This window comes from Neovison vison, chromosome 6 (genome assembly GCF_020171115.1).
Source record: "Neovison vison isolate M4711 chromosome 6, ASM_NN_V1, whole genome shotgun sequence".
Classification (NCBI taxonomy): domain Eukaryota; kingdom Metazoa; phylum Chordata; class Mammalia; order Carnivora; family Mustelidae; genus Neogale; species Neogale vison.
Window position 1 is genome coordinate 164,128,002 of NC_058096.1, and position 24,900 is coordinate 164,152,901.

General features: G+C 40.1%; 2 protein-coding genes across 3 annotated transcripts in view; both read right to left on the reverse strand.

Annotated features, from left to right (window-relative positions):
* Positions 1-24,900, reverse strand: part of ALDH1L1 (aldehyde dehydrogenase 1 family member L1) — a 124,871-nt gene that overhangs the window by 51,453 nt on the left and 48,518 nt on the right. The gene's annotated exons all lie outside the window — the stretch shown is intronic.
* Positions 13,671-14,176, reverse strand: LOC122909125 (60S ribosomal protein L32). The gene has a single exon (XM_044252860.1). The coding sequence runs from the start codon at positions 14,135-14,137 to the stop codon at positions 13,730-13,732; it is 408 nt and encodes a 135-aa protein (XP_044108795.1). The 5' UTR covers positions 14,138-14,176; the 3' UTR covers positions 13,671-13,729.

The window sequence follows — 24,900 nt, forward strand, 5'->3', positions numbered from 1 at the left end:
TCGAGTTTCATTTTTCTACATATAGCTGTCCAATTTTCCCAGCACCATTTATTGAATAGACAGTCTTTTTCCCACTGTGTATTTTTTCCTGTTTTGTCAAAGATGATTTGACCATAGAGTTGAGGGTTCATATCTGGGCTCTCTACTCTTTCACTGGTCTGTGTGTTTGTTTTTATGCCAGTACCATGCTGTCTTGGTGATCACAGCTTTGTAGTAAAGCTTGAGATCAGGTGACATGATGCCCCCAGTTTTGTTTTGTTTTTTCAACATTTCCTTAGCAATTTGGGGTCTCTTCTGATTCCATACAACTTTTAGGATTATTTGCTCCAGCTCTTTGAAAAATACCAGTGGTGGGGCATCTGGGTGGCTCAGTGGGTTAAAGCCTCTTTCTTCAGCTCAGGTCATGATCCTAGGGTCCTGGGATCGAGTCCCGCATAGGGCTCTCTGCTCAGCAGGGAGCCTGCTTCCTCCTCTCTCTGCCTCTCTCTTTGTCTGCTTGTCATTTCTGTCTGTCAAATAAAAACTAAAATCTTTAAAAAAAAAAGAAAAGAAAAGAAAGAAAAATACCAGTGGAATTTTGATCAGAATGGAATTAAAAATATAGATTGCTCTAGGCAGTATAGACATTTTAACAATGTTTATTCTTCCAATCCAAGAGCATGGAATGGTCTTCCATCTTTTTGTGTCTTCTTCAATTTCTTTCAAGAGTGCTCTGTAGTTCCTTGAGTACAGATCCTTCACCTGTTTGTTAGGTTGATTCCCAGGTATCTTTTGGTTCTTGGTGCTGTAGTAATTGAAATCAATTCTCTAATTCCCCTTTCTTTGTTTTCATTGTTAGTGTATAAGAAAGTAACTGATTTCTGTATATTGACTTTGTATCCTGCCACATTACTGAATTGCTGTATGAGTTCTAGTAGTTTGGGGGTGGAGTCTTTTGGGTTTTCCATATAAAGTATCATGTCATCTGCGAAGAGAGAGGGTTTGACTTCTTCATTGCCAATTTGAATACCTTTTATTTCTCTTTGTTGTCTAATTGCTGTTGCTGGGACTTCTAATACTATGTTGAACAAGAGTGGTGAGAGTGGGCATCATTGTCGTGTTCCTGATCTCAATGGGAAGGCTGTGAGCTTTTTCCCATTGAGGATGGTATTTGCTGTGGGTTTTTCATAGACAGATTTGATGAAGTTGAGGAATGTTCCCTCTATCCCTATGCGTTGAAGCATTTTAATCAGGAATGGATGCTGGATCTTGTCAAATGTTTTTTCTGCATCAATTGAGAGGACCATGTGTTTCTTCTCTCTTCTCTTATTGGTTTGTTCTATCACATTGATTGATTTGCAAATGTTGAACCATGCTTGCAACCCAGGGATGAATCCCACCTGGCCATGGTGGATAATCTTTTTAATGTGCTGTTGGATCCTATTTGCTAGGATCATGTTGAGAATCTTAGCATCCATATTCATCAGGGATATTGGTCTGAAATTCTCCTTTTTGGTAGGGTCTTTGCCTAGTTTGGGAATCAGGGTAATGCTGGCTTCATAGAAAGAATCTGGAAGTTTGCTTTCTGCTTCAATTTTTTTGAAACAGCTTCAGGAGAATAGGTGTTATTTCTTCTTTGAAAGTTTGGTAGAATTCCCCCACAGAATCCATCAAGTCCTGGGCTCTTGTTTTTTGGGAGGTTTTTGATCACTGCTTCAATCTCATTGCTAGATATCAGTCTATTCAGGTTGTCAATTTCTTCCTGGTTTGATTTTGGGAGTTTATAGTTTTCCAGGAATGCATCCATTTCATCTAGGTTGCTTAACTTATTGGCATATAACTGTTGATAATAACTTCTGATGATTGTTTCTATTTCCTTGGTGTTAATTGTGATCTCTCCCTTTTCATTCATAATTTTATGAATTTGAGCTTTCTCTCTTTTCTTTTGGATAAGTGTGGCCAATGGTTTCTCAATCTTATTGATTCTTTCAAAAAACCAGCTTCTAGTTTCATTGATATGTTCTAATGTATCTCTAGTTTCTATCTCATTGATCTCTGCTCTAATCTTGATGATTTCCCTTCTTGTGTGTGGAGTTGGCTTAATTTGTTATTGATTCTCCAGTCCTTTAAGGTGTAGAGACAGCTGGTGTGTTCTGGATTTTTCAATTTTTTTGAGGGAGGTTTGGATGGCTATGTATTTCCCCCCTTAGGACCACCTTTGCTGTATTCCATAGGTTTTGGGCTGAAGTATCTTCATTCTCATTGGTTTCCATGAATTGTTTAAATTCTCTTTTGATCTCCTGGTTGATCCAAGCATACTTAATCAAGGTGGTCTTTAGTTTCCAGGAGTTTGAGTTCCTTCAGAACTTTTCCTTATGATTGAGCTCCAGTTTCAAAGCATTGTGATCTGAGAATATGCAGGGAATAATCTCAGTCTTTTGGTATCAGTTGAGCCCTGATTTGTGACCCAGTATGTGTTCTATTCTGGAGAAGGTTCCATGTGCACTTGAGAAGAATGAGTACTCTGTTGTTTTAGGGTGGAATGTTCTGTATATATCTATGAGGTCCATCTGGTCCATATGTGTCATTCAATGCTCTTATTTCTTTATTGATTTTCTGCTTTGATGATCTGTCTATTACTGAAAGAGGCATGTTAACATCTCCTTGTATTAATGTATTCAAATCAATATGACTCTTTATCTTCATTAATAGCTTTCTTATGTAATTGGCTGCTCCCATATTGGAGCCATAGATATTTACAATTGTTAGATCATCTAGGTCTTCCACCAGTTTCTAATGAGTAAATGACATAATCCACATGTTGATAATAATAATTAATATGAGATTAATAACTCTTTGAAAGACATTGTTAAAGAATAAACAAAGAAAAAAAAACAGGGGTGCCTGGGTAGCTCAGTGGGTTAAGCCTCTGCTTTTAGCTCAGGTCATGGTCTCAGGGTCCTGGAATCATGCCCTGCATCAGGCTCTATGCTCAGCAGGGAGCCTGCTTCCACCTCTCTCTGTCTGCCTCTCTGTTCACTTGTGATCTCTCTCTCTGTCAAATAAATAAAATCTTTAAAACAAATTTTAAAAAAATCCAAGGGAAAACAGGCAAAAGGCTGAACAGATGTTTCTCCAAAGAGAAAATAAAGATGGCAAAACCCATATGAAAATGCGTTCAACATCACTAGGTGTTAAGGAAATGAAAATTAAAAGGACAATGAACTATGTCTAAATACATACAGAATATTTAAAATTAAATTCTGACCTCAGGGGAAGGAGTTAAGATGGCTGAGGAGTAGGGGGACCCTAAGTTTGTCTTGTCCTTTTACTATGGCTAGGTAGTTATCAAATCATTCTGAACATCTGTGAAAGCAACTGGAGATCTGAGAAAAGAAATGCTGCAGCTCTATAAGTATAAAAGTAGCCACTTTTTGGAAGGTAGGAGGTACAGAGAGTTGATGTGGGGATAGAGTGGAAGGGAGGGAGCCTGCTTAAGGAGAGTTGATGTGGGGATAGAGTGGAGGGGAGGGAGCCTGCTTAAGGAGGCTACTGCAAAGTGTTATAAGTAGCAGAGAGCAAAATCAGAGCTAGAATTCTGCTACAATGGGATATGTCCCTGGCTTAAAGGAGCTCAGGTGGTGAAGCATCTCAAAATTCCAGGTGGGATAGGATGGTCTCAGGATCCCCAGAGTCATAAGAAGAACAGGGGCACCTGTGTGCAGCAGAGTTCCCAGGCACAAAAGTGGGGAAGCCAGATGAAAACAGTGACTTTAGGTGCCAGCTTTCTGTGCTGTGTTGCCAAAAACTATGAATTGCTATGTTTTCATGTGACCATATTCCTGGCAGGGGTCCATCAAAGGCAGAAGTATGGTTAGACACCCCTCTATCTCCTGAGAGGAACAGTTCAGGTCTATGCTGCAGGAGTCTGTAAAACTTGGAGTTTTGAAATTCAGTCACATGCCTGAGATAAAAATGCTCAGTCATAGGCCTCGTGGACACAGAGTCTGGATTGACATCGGGGACAAAAGAGTGACTGACTGCTTTTCTGTGAGGGCTCACTGAAGACTAAGGAATGTGAACTTAGAGCTTCTTTCTTATTTTGGGATCTAATTTCTTTTAACAAGCACACCAAAACACACACAGGATCTAGTTTTTTGTTTTGGTTTTTGTCTGTTTTTGTTTAGTTCTGTTTTTGTTTTTGTTTTGTTTCTTTTTTTTTTTTTCTTTTGTCATTGTTTCCCTTTCTTTCTTCCTTTCATTTCAAGGCTAGATGACAACAGAGAGAAATTCACCCCAAAGGAGGTAATACATATTGCCACAGATTTAATCAATACTACTATAGGGAAAATGTCTGAATTATAATTTAAAACGACAATTATAAAGATACTAGCTGGACTTGAAAAAACTAGAGAATCATTTTACTGTAGAGACAAAAGAATTAAAATCTAGTCAGGCCAAAATTAAAAATTCTATTACTGAGATGCATCCCAAATGGAGTCTACAAAAATGAGGATGAATGAAACAAAAGACAGAATCAGTGATTTAGAAGGTTAAAATGATGAAAAATAAGGAAGCTTAAAAAAAGAGAGAACAAAAACTCTTAGATCATGAAGGGAGACTTAAAGAACACAGTGATCCCCATAAAGCAAAATAATATTCAAATAATAGGGGTCCCAGAAGAGGAGGAGTGGGAAAAAGGGACAGAAGGTTTATTTGAGCAAATTTTACCTGAGAACTTCTTTAACCTGGGGAAGGAAACAGGCATTCAAGTCCAGGAAGCACAGAGAACTCCCCTCAAAATCAATAAAAATGGGTCAACACACCAACATATAATATTGAAGCTTTCAAATTTCAGAGATAAAGAGAAAATCCTGAAAGCAGCTCAGGGGAAAAGAGGTCCTTAACCTACAAGGGTAGACACAAAGGCTGGTAGGAGACCTGTCCACAGAGACCTGCCAGGTCTAGAAAGGTCTAGAAAGGACTGGCATGATATATTCAATGTGCTAAATGGGAAAAATATGCAGCCAGGAATACTTTATCCAACACAGCTGTCATTCAGACTAGAAAGAGAGATAACTAGTTTCCAAGACAACAAACCTAAAGGAATCTGTGAATACAAAACCAGCTCTGCAAGAAGTATTAAAGGGATCCTTTGAATGAAGGCAGAGCCCAAAAGTAACAAAGATCAGAAAGAAACAGAGACAATCTATGGAACATCAGTCTTACAGGTAATACAATGGCACTAAATTCATATCTTTCAATAATTACTCTGAATGTAAATGGACCCAATACTCCAATGAAAAGGCATAGGGTATCAGAATGGACAAAAAACAAAACAAAACAAAACAAAAAAAAACCAACAACAAACAAATCAAACCCACTGATACACTGCTTCCAAGAAACTCGTTTTTAGACTCAAGAAACCACCAGATTGAAAGTGAGGTGGCAGAGCCATTGAACATGTTAATAGAAATTAAAAGAAAGCTGGAGTAGCAATCCTTACATCAGACAAACTATAACTGTTTGTTATATCAAACAAACAACTTGGTCGATTTTAAACCAAAGACTGTAATAAAAGATGAAGAAGGACACTGTATCATAATTTAAGGGTATATCCAATAAGAAAAGATAACAATTGTAATTATTTATGCCCCTAATGTGGGAAGAGCAAAATATATAAATCCAATAACAAAATTTAAAAAACTCAGTGATGATAATGATACACGAATAGTAGGGGATTTTAACACCCCACTCACAGCTATGGACAGGTCAACTAAGCAAAATTACAAGGAAACAAGGACTTTGATTGACATAATGTACTAGATTGACTTAACAGTTATATTCAGAGCATTTCATTCTAAAGCAACGGAATATGCACTCTTCTCCAATGCACATTGAATGTTCTCCAGAAGAGATCACATACTAGGCCACAAATCAGGCCTCAACTGGTAATAATAATAATAATAATAAATAAGAGCATATGATGCATATTTTCAAACCACAATGCTATCATGTGAAGTCAACCACAAGAAAAAATTTGGAAGGAAACCACAAATATATGGAGGCTAAAGAAGATCCTACTGAAGAGTGAATGGGTCAACCAGGAAATTAAAGAATTTATTTTAAAATTCATGGAAACAAATGAAAATGAAAACAAGGAACACTTGAGATGCAGCAAAGGTGGTCCTAAAAGGGAAGTAAATACCAATACAGTCATTCCTCAAGAAGCAAGAAAAGTCTCAAATACATAACCTAATCTTAAACCTAAAAGAGTTGGATAAAGAACAGCAAATAAAGCCTAAATCCACCAGCAGAAGAGATATAATAAAGATTAGAGCAGAAATCAAAGACACAAGACACAGAAATCAAAAGAACAGTAGAACAGATCAATGAAACTAAAAGCTGGTTCTTTGAAAGAATTAAAAAGATTGATAAACCTGTAGCCAGGCTCATCAAAAAGAAGAGAAAGGATCCAAATAAATAAAATGATGAATGAAAGAGGAGAGATCACAACCAACAGCAAAGAAAATACAATAACAAGAAAATACTACGAGCAATTAATGCCAACAAATCAGGGAATCTGGGAGAAACAGATAAGTTCCAAGAAACACATAAACTATCAAAACTGAAACAGGAAAAAAATAGAAAACCTGAACAGACCTATAACTGGCATAGAAATTGAATCAGTAATCAAAAATTTCCCAAGAAACAAGAGTCCAGGGCCAGATGGTTTCCCACCAAGGGGAATTCTTTTTTTTTTTTTTTAAGATTTTATTTATTTATTTGACAGAGAAAGATATCACAAGTAGACAGAGAGGCAGGCAGAGAGAGAGCAGGAATTCCTGCAGGATCCCTGCCGAGCAGAGAAGGCAGAGGCTTAACCCACTGAGCCACCCAGGCGCCCCTTCCAGGGGAATTCCACCAAACATTTAAAGAAGAGTTATTACCTACTCTCCAGAAACTGTTTCAAAAGACAGAAATTGAAAGAAAACTTCCAAACTCATTCTATGAGGCCAACACTACATTGATCCCCAAACCAGACAAAGACCCCATCAGAAAGGAGAATTAGAGACTAATATCCCTGATAAGCGTGGTTGTCAACATTCTCGCCAACAAATTAGCTAATAGGATCTAACAGCACATTAAAAGGATTATTCACCATGACAAAGTGGAATTTATTCCTGGACTCTAAGATGGGTCAACATTCACAAATTAATCAATGTGATACATCGCATTAATAAAAGGGACAAGAACCATACAATCCTCTCCATCGATGCAGAAGAAGCATTTGACATATAATGCAACATCTTTTCTTGATTAAAACTCTCCACAGTGTAGGGATAGAAGGAACATACCTCAATATCATAAAAGCCCACAGCCAATATTATCTTCAACAGGGAAAACCTGAGAGCTTTTCCCTTAAAGTCAGGAATACAACAGGGATATCCATTTTCACCACTTTTGTTCAACATACTATACTAGAAGTCCTAGCCTCAGCAATCAGACAACAAAAAGAAATAAAGGCATTCAAATTGGCAAAGAAGTCAAACTCTTTCTCTTTGCAGATGGCATGATATATTGTGTGGAAAACCCAAAAGATTCCACCCCAAAATTGCTAGCACTTATACAGCAATTCAGCAGTGTGACAGGATGCAAAATCAATGCACAGAAATCAGTTGTATTTCTTTACATTAAGACAGGAGAAAGAAAATAAGGAATTGATCCCATTTACAATAGCACCCAAAATCATAAGACATCTAGGAATAAACCTAACCAAAGAGGTAAAGGATCTCTACTATGAAAACTGTAGAATACTTACAAAAGAAATTGAGGAAGACACAAAGAAAAGGAAAAATGTTCCAGGCTCATGGATTGGAAGAATAAATATTATTAAAATGTCTATGCTACCCAGAGCAATCTCACATTCAATGCAATCCCTATCAAAATACCATCAACATTTTTCACAGACCTGGACCAAATAATCCTAAAATTTGTATGGAACCCCAAATAGTCAAAGCAATGTTGAAAAAGAAAACCAAAGCTGGTAGCATCACAATGCCAGATGTCAGCCTATATTACAAAGGTGTAATCATCAAGACAGTATGGTATTGACAAAAAAACAGACACATAGATAATGGAACAGAATAGAGAACTCAGAAATGAACCCTCAACTCGATGGTCAACTAAACTTGGGCAAACCAGGAGAGAGTATCCAATGGAAAAAAGACAGTCTCTTCAACAAATGGTGCTGGGAAAATTGGACAGCCACATGCAAAAGAATAAAACTAGAGCACTTTCTTACACCATCAACAAAAATAAATTCAAAATGTGTGAAAGATTTAAAGGTGAGATAAGAACCCATGAAAATACTAGAGTAGGGGCAAGTGGGTGGCTCAAGTTGTTGACAGTCTTCCTTTGGCTCAGGTCATTATCCCAGGGTCCTAGGATTGAACCCTGCATTGGGCTCCCTGCTCACAGGAAGCCTGCTTCTCCCTTTCCTCCCCTCTCATGCTTTCTCTTGCTACACCTCTATCTCTCTCCCTCTCTCTCTGCACACCCCCCATAGATAGATAGATAAAATCTTTTAAAAAAAATTCTAGAGAAGAGCATAGGCAGCAACTTCTTTGACCTCAGCCACAGCAACTTCTTACTAGACATGTCTCCAAATACGAGGGAAACAGAAACAAAAATGAACTATTGGGACTTAATCAGGATAAAAAGCTTTTGCACAGCAAAGGAAACAGTTAACAAAACTAAATGGCAACCTACGAAATGGGAGAATATATTTGTAAATGAGGAGGGACTAGTATCCAAGGCACCTGGGTGGCTTAGTTGGTTGGATAAGCATCTGCCTTCAGCTCAGGTCATCATCCCAGGGTCCTGGGATCATGCCCCACGTCAGACTCCCTATTCAGCAGGGAGTCTGCTTCTCCCTCTCTTTATGCCCCTCCTCTTGTGCTCTCTCATGCTCTCTCTCTCTCTCTCTCTCTCTCATGAGTTAAAAGATAAAAATCTTTATTCAAAAAAAAGGGGCTAGTATCCAAAATCTATAAAGAACTTTTCAAACTCAACACCAAAAAAAAAAAAACCCCAAAAATCTAAAGCAATGGGCAGAAGACACAAATAGACATTTCTTCAAAGAAGACATACAAAAGGCTAAACAGACACATGAAAAAATGTGCAAAATCATTCGGCATCAAGGAAATATAATCCCAAACCACAATGAGATACCTCCTCACACAGGTCAAAATGGCTACAATTAAAAGTCAGGAAACAACAGATGTTGGTGAAGATGCAGAGAAAGGAAAATGCAAACTTTTGGTGGAAATGTAAACTGGTCCAGCCCTCTGGAAAACAGTATGGAGGTTCCTCAGAAAGTTAAAAATAGAGTTACCCTGTGACCCAGCAATTGCATTACAAGGTGTTTATCCAAAGGATACAGACACAGTGATATGAAGCATATGCACCCTAAGGTTTATAGCAGCACTGCCCACAATTGCCAAAATATGGAAAGAATCTGGATGTCCATTGATAGATGAATGGATAATGAAGATATAGTATATGTACGTGCACACACACAGAGAAAGAGAGAGAGAGAGAGAGAGAGAGAGAGAGAGAGGACTATTACTCAGCCATTAAAAAGGATGAAATCTTGCCATTTGCAACATGGATGGAACTAGAGGGTATTATGCTAAATGTAAGGAATCAGTCAGAGAAAGACAAATACCATATGATTTCACTCATATGTGTATTTTTAAATTTAAAATCAAGTAATTAACATATAGTGTAGTATTAGTTTCACAGGTAGAGTTTAGTGATTCATCAATCTTATATAATACCCAGTGCTCAGTACATTGCATGTCCTCCTTAATGCCCATCATCCAGTTACTCCATTCCCCAACACTGCTCCCCTTCCTTCCCTTACAATCCTCTACTTTGCTTCTTAAGTCATATATGGAATTTAAGAAACAAAACAGAAGAACATATGGGAAGGACAGAAAAAATAAGATAAAAACAGAGTGGTAGGGAAACCATAGAGACTCCTCAGTCTAGGAAACAAACTGAGAGTTGCTGGCAGGGAGGTTGGTGGAGGGATGGAGTAACTAACCTCCCTAAGGAGGGCACTTAGGCACTGGGTGTTATATGCAACAACTGAAGAAACACTAAATTCTACCCCTGAAACTAGTAATACAGTCAATGTATGCTAACTAAGCTGAATTTAAATACAAAATGTGAAAAAAAATTAAATTGAATTAAACCAATTCCGACCATACCAATTACTAGTAAATATGTAGAGCAACTGAACTCATATACTGCTGGTGGGGTTGTTTAAAATAGTACTTTGGAAACCACTTTGGACAGCAGTTGACAGTTCCTTTTTTTAAAGATTTTATTTATTTATTTATTTATTTATTTGTCAGACAGAGAGAGAGCGCGCGCTTGAGCACAAGCAGGTAGAGTGTCAGGCAGAGCCAAAGAGAGAAGCAGGCTCCCCTCTGAGCAAGGAGCCTGATGCGGGACTGGATCCCTGGTCCCTGGGATCAGGACCTGAACCGAAGGCAGTGGCTTAACTGACTGAGCCACCCAGGGGTCCCCAATTGGCAGTTTCTTAAAAATTAAACATGTACTTCCCATTTCACTTTTAGGTATTTACTCAAGATAAATAAAAACCTACATATAGACAGAAGATAACAAAAGACAGAAGATGGTGGAGCTGAAGGTCCAAAGATCCATCCCTCCACCTAAACAACTACTGAACTGGCAGAATCACCCACATCAAATGTTATGGAACTCTGGAGTCTAGTCAAACACTTGCAACATCCAGGAAAGAACATAATGAAGAGGCTGTAAACATCAATAATTTCAACCTTTCATGATGTATTAGTCCCCACCCTTGTGGCAGGAGGCAGTGGGGGAAGCTGGCCTTGTTCCTGGTGCAGCTCTCTGAGCCAGGGTAGACAATAAGGACCTTGTCTTCTGTATATGTGTATTGTGTGATCTGAGTGTTGATGCTCCTTTTGATCACTGAGGGGCCAGCAAAAATGCTGGCAGCCACAGCTTTTAACCCTACTGACTGAGGCTGTACTCTTTCCTCTCTTTTGGGACTCAGACATTTAAGAAAATCTTTGGCCACTGGCTGACCAGGGATAACAGAACAGAAACTTTAATTTCTAAATACAATAAAGAATACATACACACTTTGTGAAAGAGAAATAAAGAAAGAAAGAAAGGAAGGAAGAAAGAAAGAGGAGGGAGGGAGGGAGGAAGGAAGGAAAAAAGAAAGAAAAAAGAGAAAGAAAGAAAGACAGGGAGAAAGAGTGGAAAAAGGAAAAGTCACAAATGGATGAGTTGTGGCAAGATGATGGAGAAGTAGGAGACACTGTTCCAGCAGGTCCTCTAAAGTGAGCTGATTATGTACCAGAACACTCTGAACACCCATGAAATCACCTGAGTTGTAGGATTATACACTTCTGGATCTCTACAGGGGCAAAAGATGCCAGCAGTGAGTTAAAGCAGTGGAGTTTGAATGATTGGACTGATATCTGAGGATAAGCAGAAGGGGGAGGGAGCCACCAGAAGCAATATATTGGAAAGTAATACTCTAATGGGAGAGTTCCCTGTGGATGGGGACCAGCATTAACTTGGAGTTTGATTAAAAGCACTCAATAAAAGCAAAAGATCTTAAGGGGAAATTGGCGGAATCAGGTGGTTACAGGCAGGGGCTTAAGCCAAAGGACCCAGGACGCAGCTGCTGGTGCCATGCCAGGGAGTGCAGCAAAGCTTCTAGGCCGTGGTCCCTGAGCTGCCATGTGTGAGAGAGTATGGGTGCACGCCAGCTGGTGCTCTCTAGACCCACAGCCTTTTACACTCTGTACATGCGCTGCTCAACTGGAGTCTGAGTCACGCTCCACACCCTTCCCTCAGAGAGGTCCCTGCGGGGACTAGCCACTGCTCTCTAGGACCAGAAAGAGTCTGAACACTCCCAGCTCAGGCAGGCATGCAAATCTCAGTGCTGGTTATCTCTGGTTGGGGTCTCTTGGGCAGTCTGGACCTGCCCAGACAACAGCCAGGCAAAGACAGCCACTGGAAGAGGGCTCTCTGAACCAATACTGCTCACGTTTTAATAGCATCGTGGTACAGAGACAAGCGGGAGCTCCTGCGACCCCTGAGATGGTGACTGGGGACGTGCTCTGCTGGTGGGAGGGAGGTGACAGAAGGGGTGTTCTGTATGCTCTGGAACACCCAGAGGGGAACAGACTGAGGCTTCTCTCTGAGACGAAAGTCTGGGTGCATTTTGCTTTCTTTTAAACCTCCGAAGAACCACCAAAAGCCCACGGCGGGGGGTGGGGGGGGGACTGGGACACTCCAGAGAACAAAAGCCTGAAAAACTTTTTTCCTCAGAGCCCAGCCCCTTAATAGGGGGCAGGAGGACTTAACCCAAGCAAGACTGCCTGAAAAACAATGCAGCAGGCCCCTCCCCCAGAAAGCCAGCCTAGAAAAAAACTACAGGACAACCATCACAGTGTCCCATAAAACTGTAAAACCCCAATATTAGGGAAAAGGAAGATATTAAGCTCCCAGTATTGCCCTAAAACCTGTATACTTCATAGATACAACTTTTTAAAAAATTCATTCCCACTATTCTCATTCTTTTTAATTGCTTTTAAATTTTTTAACCTATTTACCATCACAACGAGAGGTTCAATACAACAAACTCCATAATAACCTTTTAAACTTTAACTTTTTTGATACATATACCTGTGTTTTTCTTTTGCTTTTCTATTTTTTAAAATATTTATATAGAGATAAGCTTCAAGGAAAAGTCACAAATGGATGACTCCAACCCTCCACAAGCAAGATCACTGAGGACTGAAACAATTACATTTTCAGAATTACTACAACATAACACTCAAAATGTTCAGTTTTGGTCAAGAAATGTAAAACACACACAGAAACAGACAAATATAGCTGATTTACAGGAAAAATAAAAGAATTTGGAAGAAATTATTCTCTAGGCAGGCCAGATATTAGAATTATTCATCAATGTTAAGTCAACTGTCTTAAATCCGTACAATGATTTAAAGGAAACCTTGGACAAAGAACTAAAGGAAATCAGGAAAATTATGCATGAAAAAATGAGAATATCAATAAAGACATGGAAATTTTATAAATTAACCAAAGAAATTCTCAAGCAGACAAGTACAATAACTATAAAAAAAAAACTCACTAAAGAGGTTCAATATCAGATTTGAGCAGAAGCAGCAGAAGAAAGGATTGGTGAACTTGAAATCATCCAGTATGAAGAAGAGAGGGAAAAAAAGAATGAATAAAAATGAACAGAGTCTGACAGACATCATCAAACTTATCAACATTCTCATTTTAGCAGTTCTAAAGAAAGAGAGAAAGGGGCAGAAAAAAATTTGAAGAAATAATGTCCCAAAGTTCTCAGATCTGGGGAAACACAAGATTAAGTGATGAGGGAGCAGGAGGCTGACTGAGGACAAAGCAAAAGCTGGCACCTTGCACCCCCTCTCCATCCACTCCCCCTCAGTAATATGTGTAGCATTCCTCAGGCACCCCTGATCGCCATAAGAAACAGTTAATTTGCAGAGATCACAATCCTGCAAGACGGAGTTTCCCTTGGTTTATAAATGTCCTAGAGATCTATAAACAAAGAAGTTACCTTATTTTTTTTTTGTAGTTTTATGGTTTTATTAACACAAATATGACGTGCACAACAAGCTGTCTATTCATTTTCTTCACTGCGCAGCCTGGCGTTGGGATTGGTGACTCTGATTGCCAGCTGGGCTGCTCTTTCCACAATAGCTTTGCGGTTCTTGGAGGAGACATTGTGAGCAATCTCTGCACAGTAAGATTTGTTGCACATCAGCAGCACTTCAAGCTCCTTGACGTTGTGCACTAGGAACTTCCTGAAGCCACTGGGCAACATGTGCTTTGTCTTCTTGTTGCTCCCGTAACCAATGTTGGGCATCAAGATCTGGCCCTTGAATCTTCTGCGCACCCTATTGTCAATGCCTCTCGGCTTCCGCCAGTTGCGCTTAATTTTGACATATCGGTCTGACTGGTGCCGGATGAACTTCTTGGTCCTCTTTTTAACGATCTTGGGCTTCACCAAAGGTCTGAGGGCAGCCATGATGCCCAGTAACAGATGGCTGCCACCTCTGCAGGCAGCGCCAAGGAAGAGAGCCAAGAAGTTACCTTATTAATAGCACAAATTTCCAGAGGCAAATAACTCAGTTCCTCAAGCCCTAAATAATGTTAAATTTCCTCTAAACCCAAATCAAAGACACTTGATAGCAGAAAAGTGAATGGCTTGCCAAAAGACAACACTGATCAAGCCTCAAGGCCTTTGGTATCCTGGCACCTTGTAGGCCCTCTTTAGCATATGAAAACTCCCTTGAAACCTCCCTTCCCCTCACCTTCCCCCAACAGCAAGGTACATAACCTGCCCTCTCTCACAACCCTAGGCAGCAGATCTTCCTGCCCACAGGTCCTGTCCCGTGCTTTTTTTTTTTTTTTCCCCAATTTATTTATTTTCAGAAAACCAGTATTCATTATTTTTTCACCACACCCAGTGCTCCATGCAAGCTGTGCCCTCTATAATACCCACCACCTGGTACCCCAACCTCCCACCACCCCGCCACTTCAAACCCCACAGACTGTTTTTCAGAGTCCATAGTCTCTCATGGTTCACCTCCCCTTCCCATTTACCCAAATTCCCTACTCCTCTCTAACGCCCCTTGTCCTCCATGCTATTGGTTATGCTCCACAAATGAGTGAAACCATATGAAAATTGACTCTCTCTGCTTGACTGATTTCACTCAGCATAATCTCTTCCAGTCCCGTCCATGTTGCTACAAAAGTTGGATATTCGTCCTTTCTGATGGAGGCATAATACTCCATAGTGTATATGGACCACATCTTCCTTATCCATTCATCCGTTGAAGGGCATCTTGGTTCTTTCCATAGTTTGGCGACTGTGGCCATTGCTGCTATAAACATTGGGGCACAGATGGCCCTTCTTTTCACGACATCTGTGTCTTTGGGGTAAATACCCAGGAGTGCAATTGCAGGGTCGTAGGGAAGCTCTATATTTAATTTCTTGAGGAATCTCCACACTGTTCTCCAAAGAGGCTGCACCAACTTGCATTCCCACCAACAGTGTAAGAGGGTTCCCCTTTCTCCACATCCTCTCCAACACATGTTGTTTCCTGTTTTGTTAATTTTGGCCATTCTAACTGGTGTAAGGTGATATCTCAATGTGGTTTTAATTTGAATCTCCCTGAGGGCTAATGATGATGAGCATTTTTTCATGTGTCTGATAGCCATTTGTATTTCTTGATTGGAGAAGTGTCTGTTCATATCTTCTGCCCATTTTTTGATGTGTTTGTCTGTTTCATGTGGGTTGAGTTTGAGGAGTTCATTATAGATCCTGGATATCAACCTCTTGTCTGTACTGTCATTTGCAAATATCTTCTCCCATTCCGTGGGTTGCCTCTTTGTTTTTTTGACTGTTTCCTTTGCTGTGCAGAAGCTTTTGATTTTGATGAAGTCCCAGAAGTTTATTTTCGCTTTTGTTTCCTTTGCCTTTGGAGACATTACTTGAAAGAAGTTGCTGTGGCTGATATCGAAGAGATTACTGCCTATGTTCTCCTCTAAGATTCTGATAGATTCCTGTCTCACGTTGAGGTCTTTTATCCATTTTGAGTTGATCTTTGTGTATGGTGTAAGAGAATGGTCGAGTTTCATTCTTCTACATATAGCTATCCAGTTTTCCCAGCACCATTTATTGAAGAGACTGTCTTTTTTCCACTGTATATTTTTTCCTGTTTTGTCGAAGATTAATTGACCATAGAGTTGAGGGTCCATATCAGGGCTCTCTACTCTGTTCCACTGGTCTATGTGTCTGTTTTTATGCCAGTACCATGCTGTCTTGGTGATCACAGCTTTGTAATAAAGCTTGAAATCAGGTAAGGTGATGCCGCCAGCTTTATTTTTGTTTCTCAACATTTCCTTAGCGATTCGGGGTCTCTTCTGATTCCATACAAATTTTAGGATTATTTGCTCCAGCTCTTTGAAGAATGCCGGTGGAATTTTGATCGGAATGGCATTAAAAGTATAGATTGCTCTAGGCAGTATAGACATTTTAACAATGTTTATTCTTCCGATCCAAGAGCATGGAATGGTCTTCCATCTTTTTGTGTCTTCTTCAATTTCTTTCATGAGTGTTCTATAGTTCCTCAAGTATAGATCCTTTACCTCTTTAGTTAGGTTTATTCCCAGGTATCTTATGGTTCTTGGTGCTATAGCAAATGGAATCGATTCTCTAATTTCCCTTTCTCTATTTTCATTGTTAGTGTATAAGAAAGCCACTGATTTCTGCACATTGACTTTGTATCCTGCCACGCTGCTGAATTGCTGTATGAGTTCTAGTAGTTTGGGGGTGGAGTCTTTTGGGTTTTCCATATAAAGAATCATGTCATCTGTGAAGAGAGAGAGTTTGACTTCTTCATTACCAATTTGGATACCTTTTATTTCTCTCTGTTGTCTGATTGCTGTTGCTAGGACTTCTAATACTATGTTGAACAAGAGTGGTGAAAGTGGGCATCCTTGTCTTGTTCCTGATCTCAACGGGAAGGCTGCAAGCTTTTTCCCATTGAGGATGATATTTGCTGTGGGTCTTTCATAGATAGATTTGATGAGGTTCAGGAATGTTCCCTCTATCCCTATACTTTGAAGCGTTTTAATCAGGAACGGATGTTGGATTTTGTCAAATGCTTTTTCTGCATCAACTGAGAGGACCATGTGGTTCTTCTCTCTTCTCATATTAATTTGTTGTATCACATTGATTGATTTACGAATGTTGAACCATCCTTGTAGCCCAGGGATGAATCCCACCTGATCATGGTGGATAATCTTTTTAATGTGTTGTTGGATCCTGTTGGCTAGGATCTTGTTGAGAATCTTAGCATCCATATTCATCAGTGATATTGGTCTGAAATTCTCCTTTTTGGTATGGTCCTTGCCTGGTTTGGGGATCAGGGTAATGCTGGCTTCATAGAAAGAGTCTGGAAGTTTTCCTTCTGCTTCAATTTTTTGAAACAGCTTCAGGAGAATAGGTGTTATTTCTTCTTGGAAGGTTTGGTAGAATTCGCCAGGGAATCCGTCAGGTCCTGGGCTCTTGTTTTTTGGGAGGTTTTTGATCACTGCTTCAATCTCGTTATTAGATATTGGTCTATTCAGGTTGTCGATTTCTTCCTGGTTCAATTTTGGTAGTTTATATTTTTCCAGGAATGCATCCATTTCATCTAGGTTGCTAAGCTTATTGGCATATAACTGTTCTTAATAACTTCTGATGATTGTTTCCTCTTCCTTGGCGTTAGTTGTGATCTCTCCCTTTTCATTCATAATTTTATGAATTTGGGATTTCTCTCTTTTCTTTTGGATTAGTGTAGCCAGTGGCTTATCGATCTTCTTGATTCTTTCAAAAAACCAGCTTCTAGTTTCATTGATACGTTCTACTGTATCTCTGGTTTCTCCCTCATTGATCTCAGCTCTAATCTTGATGATTTCCCTTCTTATGTGTGGAGTTGGTTTGATTTGTTGTTGATCCTCCAGTTCTTTAAGGTGTAGAGACAGCTGCTGTGTTCTGGATTTTTCAATTTTTTTGAGCAAGGCTTGGATGGCTATATATTTTCCCCTTAGGACCGCCTTTGCTGTATCCCATAGGTTTTGGACCGAAGTGTCTTCATTCTCATTGGTTTCCATGAATTGTTTCAGTTCTTCTTTGATCTCCTGGTTGATCCAAGCATTCTTAAGCAAGGTGGTCTTTAGCTTCCAGGTGTTTGAGTTCCTTCTGAACTTTTCCTTGTGATTGAGCTCCAGTTTCAAAGCATTGTGATCTGAGAATATGCAGGGAATAATCTCAGTCTTTTGGTATCGGCTGAGTCCTGATTTGTGACCCAGTATGTGGTCTATTCTGGAGAAGGTTCCGTGTGCACTTGAGAAGAATGAGTATTCTGCTGTTTTAGGGTGGAATGTTCTGTATATATCTATGAGGTCCATCTGGTCCAATGTGTCATTCAATGCTCTTGTTTCTTTATTGATTTTCTGCTTCGATGATCTGTCTAATTCTGAAAGAGGCGTGTTAAGATCTCCTACGATTAGTGTATTCATATCAATATGACTCTTTATCTTGATTAACAGTTTTCTTAAGTAATTGGCTGCTCCCATATTGGGAGCATAGATATTTACAATTGTTAGATCATCTTGGTGGATAGTCCCTTTAAGGATTATGTAGTGTCCTTCTGTATCTCTGACTACAGTCTTTAGTTTGAAGTCTAATTTAACTGATATGAGAATCGCTACCCCAGCCTTCTTTTGAGTCCCATTGGCATGAAAGATGCTTCTCCACCCCTTCACTTTCAGTCTGCGTGTATCTTTAGGTTCAAAATGGGTCTCTTGTAGACAGCATATGGATGGGTCCTGTCGTTTTATCCAATCTGCAACCCTGTGCCGTTTTATGGGTGCATTTAGGCCATTCACATTGAGAGTGATTATTGATAGATACGTTTTTATTGACATCGAGTTACCTTTGAAGTCTTTCTTTCTGTAGAATGTCTCTATATTTCTGTTCAGTGCTATTCTTGGGATTTTTCCTCTTTTATAGAACCCCCCTTAATATTTCCTGCAGTGTCGGCTTGGTGGTTGCATAGTCTTTTAAGCCTTGCCGGTCTTGGAAACTCTTTATCTCTCCATCCATTTTGAATGTCAGTCTTGCTGGATAAAGTATTCTTGGCTGCATGTTCTTCTCATTTAGTGCCCTGAATATATCTTGCCAGCCTCTTCTGGCTTGCCAGGTCTCTGTGGACAGGTCTGACGTTATTCTGATGGGCTTCCCTCTGTAAGTAAGGAGCCTCTTTGCCCTGGCAGTTTTCAAGAGATTATACCTACAATTATAATTTCTCAATTTGACTATCAGGTGTCGTGATGTTTTTTTGGAGTGTATAATCTTGGGTGGAGACCGTTCAGCCTCTAGTATATGAACGCTGGTTTCATTCGCGAGATTCGGAAAGTTTTCATGAAGGACTTGTTCCACGACATCTTCTAGACTTCTCTCTTTCTCCTCCCCTTCAGGAATTCCAATAATTCTGACGTTGGAACGCTTCATGGCATCACTTATTTCCCTAATTCTGCTTTCGTGGGATCTAAGCTGTTTGTTCCAGGCTTCCTCCTGATCCTTTCTCTCTATCTGTTTGTCTCCCAGATCACTAATTCTATCTTCTGTCTCAGTTACCCTAGCTTTGAGAGAGTTTAGATTGGATTGGAACTCATTGAGAGCATTGTGGACCTCCTCCCTGGTAGCTTTAAGCTCCGCCCTAACATTGTGAACATCCTGTCTGGTCGCTTTCAGTTCGGCCCTAATCAATTCTGTTTGGTCATCCATGGCTTTCTCCAACCTAGCTATTGCCTGGATAATTGTTAGCCTGAATTCTCTTTCCGACATATTGTCTATGTTGATAGCCGTTAGCTCTATTGCAGAAGGTCCATCCTCTGTATTTTTCTTCTGTTGGGCATTCCTCCTCCTAGTCATTTTGGTGGGAGAAGACTGAACAGATGTAGCTGGATGTATCAACTCTGGTGCAGTCAAGGTGCACCCTGGAACACTTCCTTATCTCCGTCTCAGAGAGAAGCCTCAGTCTGGCTGCAGAAGCTGAATAAATTCCCCCTTGGACGCTGGCAGTGCAGGTTCCAAGTTAAAGACCCTGGGGGCGCAGGATCTTTTGCTTGTACCCAAAGCCAAGGCAGTGGCGGCTGTCTGGGAGCTCCTGACTGCCAGAGAGGTTCCAAGCAGTGATCGCACACTGAGATTTTGCTGCCGGCCGGGGCTGGGAGTGCCCGGCTTGCGCGCACCTCTTTTCAGAGGTGGCTGTGGGTCGGGCGCGCGTCTGGGGCACTGAGAACGGGGCGCTGGTCCGTAAGCCGCAGGCTGGGCTTTTGCGCGCCTCTGTCCGGGGAAGAGTTTCGCGCATGCACGGCTTAGACTTTGAAACAATGGTGCGGGTCAAGAAGCGCCCCCGGGCCTTAGAAACCCAGGAGAGCTGGAGCGATGTGCGCGCGCATCTCAAGCTTTGTGGTAGGGCTAGCGCGCGTTCTGCAGACTGGCGCAGCTCCCATCCCCTCACAGGAGCCAGAACCCCCGCGCTCTGGGGCGCGCTGGCGGCTTAGGGACCAGGAGCCGGTTTCTCCGCCGCACTCTCTCTGCCTCCGCGCCGGGGAGGCCGTCTGGGACCGGGGACTCAAGCCCCTGTCCCTAGCCGCCCGGATTCCCACAATTTGCCCCTGCGATCCTTTGCTCTTTTGGAGTGCTTTCAACCAGTCTCCAAGTTAATGCTGGTCCCCAGACGCAGGGCACTCTCGCTCGTATCGGGGTATTACTTTTGCACCGGTCGCCTCTGGTGGCTCCCTCCCCCTTTTGTTTATCTTCCGATATCAGTCCGCTGTTCCCATTCCGCTTTACCTGCTCACTGGCGTCTTCTGCCCCTGTAGAGATCCAGACGTGTATAATTCTGATCTCAGGCTGATTTCATGGGTGATCGGAGTTCTTTGGTAGGTAATCAGCTCACTTTGGGGTACCAGCTGAAAAGATGCCTCTTCCTAGTACCCCGCCATCTTGTCCCCCCCGTGTCCCGTGCTTTAATAAACAACCATTTTGCACCAAAGATGTCTCACGAATTCTTTCTTGGTCATCGGCTCTGGACCTCAGCCCACCGAACCTCACCTATGTTCTAGAACTTCATCATAAGCACATACGAGAAGATCAATGAATTCCAAGGAGGATAAACTCAAAACAAGATTTACACCAAGACACATTACAGTCAACCAACTAATTAAACTGAACTAGCTATGTGAAACCCAAAGGCAAAGAAGGAATTTGGAAAGCAGTAAGAGATAACTAACACATCACATACAAAGGATCCTCCATAAAATTAAAAGCCGATTTCCCTTCAAAAGCCATGAAGGCCAGAAAGCAGTGAGATGGCGTATTTAAAGTCTTGAAAGAAAAAGAATGTTAACTATGAATTCTGTATCTGTCAAAACTATCTCTCAAGAATGAAGGAGAAATTAAGGCATTTCAGATACACAAAAGCTGAGGTAGTTAGTTCCTAGTAGACTTGCTATACAGGAGACATAGAAATGGGGTGCCTGGGTGGCTCAGTCAGTCAGGCATCTGCCTTCAGCTCAGGTCATGATCTGGGGGTCCTGTGATAGAGTCTCACATTGGGCTCCCTGTTCAGTGAGGAGTCTGCTTCTCCCTCTCCCTCTGCTTCCCTCTCTCTCTCTTTCTATCAAATAAATACATAAAATCCTAAAGAAAAAAAAAAGAAAGAAAAAGAACACTAAAGAACTAAAGTGTGACTCAAAGATAAAGGAAAAAAAATAAAGAACACACGGGCAAATATGAAAACCAGAGTTACTGTACTTTTGGTACAGTTTGCAACTTCTCTCTTTTTCCCTATATAACAGCCAAATGCAGAAAACAGTAATTTCAAACCACTATTAATGGCTATACAATGTATAAAGATGCAATCTGTGACAATAATAGGGGAGGAACAGCAATGTACAGGATTAGAATATACACTAATGAAACAAAGTTGGTTTTATTCAAACTACATTGTTACAAGTTAAATATGGTAACTATAATCTCTAAGTTAATTAAGAAATAACTAAAAAGGGGGGGAACTAAGTAGTACACTATCCCTCCACAAAAGGGCAATAATAAAGAAACTGAGGAACAAAAAGCATATAAGACATACTGAAAACACAGGCGCCTGGGTGGCTCAGTGGGTTAAAGCCTCTGCCTTCAGCTTGGGTCATGATCCCAGGCTCCTGGGATCAGGCCCTGCATTGGGCTCTCTGCACAGTGGAGAGCCTGTTTCCCTCTCTCTCTGCCTGCCTCTCTGCCTACTTGTGATCTCTGTCTGTCAGTTAAACAAATAAAATCTCTAAAACAAAAACAAAAACAAAACAGAACAAAAAGACATACTGAAAACAGAGAAATAGCAGTACTAAATCCTTTTCTTTATAGTAATCTGATAACCAATAAATGGTTATGGTTTAAACTCTCCTATTAAAAACATAGGTTGGTAGATTGGATAAAAAATATCATCTATCCACATGCTACAAGAGACTTATTTTAGATATAAGTACACACACAAAAAAATTGAAAGCAAAAGGATGGAAAAGGTAGCCTATGCAAAGGGTAACCAAAAAAGAGAGCTGGGTGGCTATATTGTCACAAAAAAATAGACTTTAAATCAAACAAGTTTATGAGAAGCAAAGACTATTAATAAAATGTTCAACCCAGCAAGAGGATATGGTAACTATATATATATATATATATATATATATATATATATATATATACACACACACACACACACACAGGCATCAAAAACACAGGCTCCCAAAAATGTACAGCAAAACTTCTATAATAATAGCTGGAGACTAAAATACTTAACTTTCGATAATGATTAGAACAACCAGAGAGAAGATAAGGAAACGGAGTAATTAAGCAACACTATAATCCAACTGTATATGCACAGAACAGACATAAGCAGAACACCTAAGAATAGCAGAATTCACATCCTTCTCAAGTGCACATGGAATGGTCTGCACAATAAACCATTTGTTAGACTACCCAGTAGTCTTAATAAATTTTAAAAGATTGAAATCTTATAAAACATCTTTTTCTGACCACAACAGAATGCAACTAGGAATATAGTGGAAGAAAAATTGGAAAATCCACAAAAATATAGAAGTTAAATGGCACACTCCTAAACAACCAATAGGTGAAAAAAGAAATCACAAAGGAAGTGAAAATAACTTTAGTCAAAGAAAAACAAAAACACAACATAACAAAACATGGATGGCAACAAAAATAGTTATGAGAGGGAAATTTATAATTGTAAATCTATACATTAAAATGAAGTATTGTGGAGGGCACGTATTGCATGGAGCATTGGGTGTGGTGCATAAACAATGAATTTTGGAACACAGAAAAGAAATAAAACCAAATAATTTTTTTTAAAAAAGCACGAAGAACTCAAGTTAATATGCTAATTGTACACCTTAAGGAATTTTTTTTTTTTAAAGAGCAAGCTAATCAGACACATGAAAAAATGTTCATCATCACTAGCCATCAGGGAGATTCAAATTAAAACCACATTGAGATATCACCTTACACCAGTTAGAATGGCCAAAATTAGCAAGACAGGAAACAACATGTGTTGGAGAGGATGTGGAGAAAGGGGAACCCTCTTACACTGTTGGTGGGAATGCAAGTTGGTGCAGCCACTTTGGAGAACAGTGTGGAGATTCCTCAAGAAATTAAAAATAGAGCTTCCCTATGACCCTGCAATCGCACTCCTGGGTATTTACCCCAAAGATACAGATGTAGTGAAAAGAAGGGCCATCTGTACCCCAATGTTTATAACAGCAATGACCACAGTCGCCAAACTGTGGAAAGAATCAAGATGCCCTTCAACGGACGAATGGATAAAGAAGATGTGGTCCATATACACTATGGAGTATTATGCCTCCATCAGAAAGGATGAATACCCAACTTTTGTAGCAACATGGACGGGACTGGAAGAGATTATGCTGAGTGAAATAAGTCAAGCAGAGAGTCAATTATCATATAGTTTCATTTATTTGTGGAGCATAACAAACAGTATGGAGGACAAGGGGAGATGGAGAGGAGAAGGGAGTTGGGGGAAATTGGAAGGGGAGGTGAGCCATGAGAGACTATGGACTCTGAAAAACAATCTGAGGGTTTTCAAGGGGCGGAGGGTGGGAAGTTGGGGGAGCCAGGTGGTGGGTATTATGGAGGGTACATATTGCATGGAGTGCTGGGTGTAGTGCAAAAACAATGAATACTGTTACACTGAAAAGAAATTAAAAAAAAAAAAGAGCAAGCTAAACCAAAAGCCAGCAGAAGGTGGTAAATAATAAAGATTAGAGCAGAAATAAATAAAATAGAGAATAAAAGAAGAATCAGGAAAATCAATGAAACAAAAGTTGGTTCCTTGAAAAAAATCAAAATTGACAAACCTGACTGACCAAGAAAAAGAAAAACAGAAAAAACTCAAATTACTAGAATCAGAAATGAAAGTGATTATACCAATTTTACAGAAATAAAAAGGATCATAAGAAAATACTGTGATAATTTATACACCAACAAATTTGATTACCTAGATGAACAATTTTCTAGAAAACATACAATCTACATAAACTAACTCATGAGGAAATTTAAAAATCTGAATACACCCATAACTAGTAAAGAGATTGAATCAATAATTATAAAACCTTCCAATACAAAAAAGCTCAATGCTGAATGGCTTCACTGGTGAATTCTCCCAAATATTTAAAGAAGAGTTGAAACCAATCCTTCTCAAGATCATCCCCCCCAACCACTGCAAAAAATGAAGAAGAAACACTTCCCATTAATTCTATGAAGATAGAAATACCCTGATACCAAAGCCAGAAAAAGTCACCTCAAGAAAAGAAAACTTCAGAGGGAGACAAGATGGAGGAGAAGTAGGAGGAGGCGCCATTTCAACCTGTCCCCTAAAGTGAGCTGATTATCTACCAAAGAAATCTGATCACCAATGAAATCAGCCTGAGATTAGAATTATCCATTTCTGGATCTCTATGGGGGCAGAAGAAAGCAGTGGGCAGCTAGGGTAACTGAGGCAGAAGATAGAATTAGTGATCTGGAGGACAAACAGAGAAAAAGGATCAGCAGGAAGCCTGGAACAAACAACTTAGAAGCCATGAAACAGAATTAGGGAAATAAATGACGCCATGAAACGTTCCAACGTCAGAATTACTGGA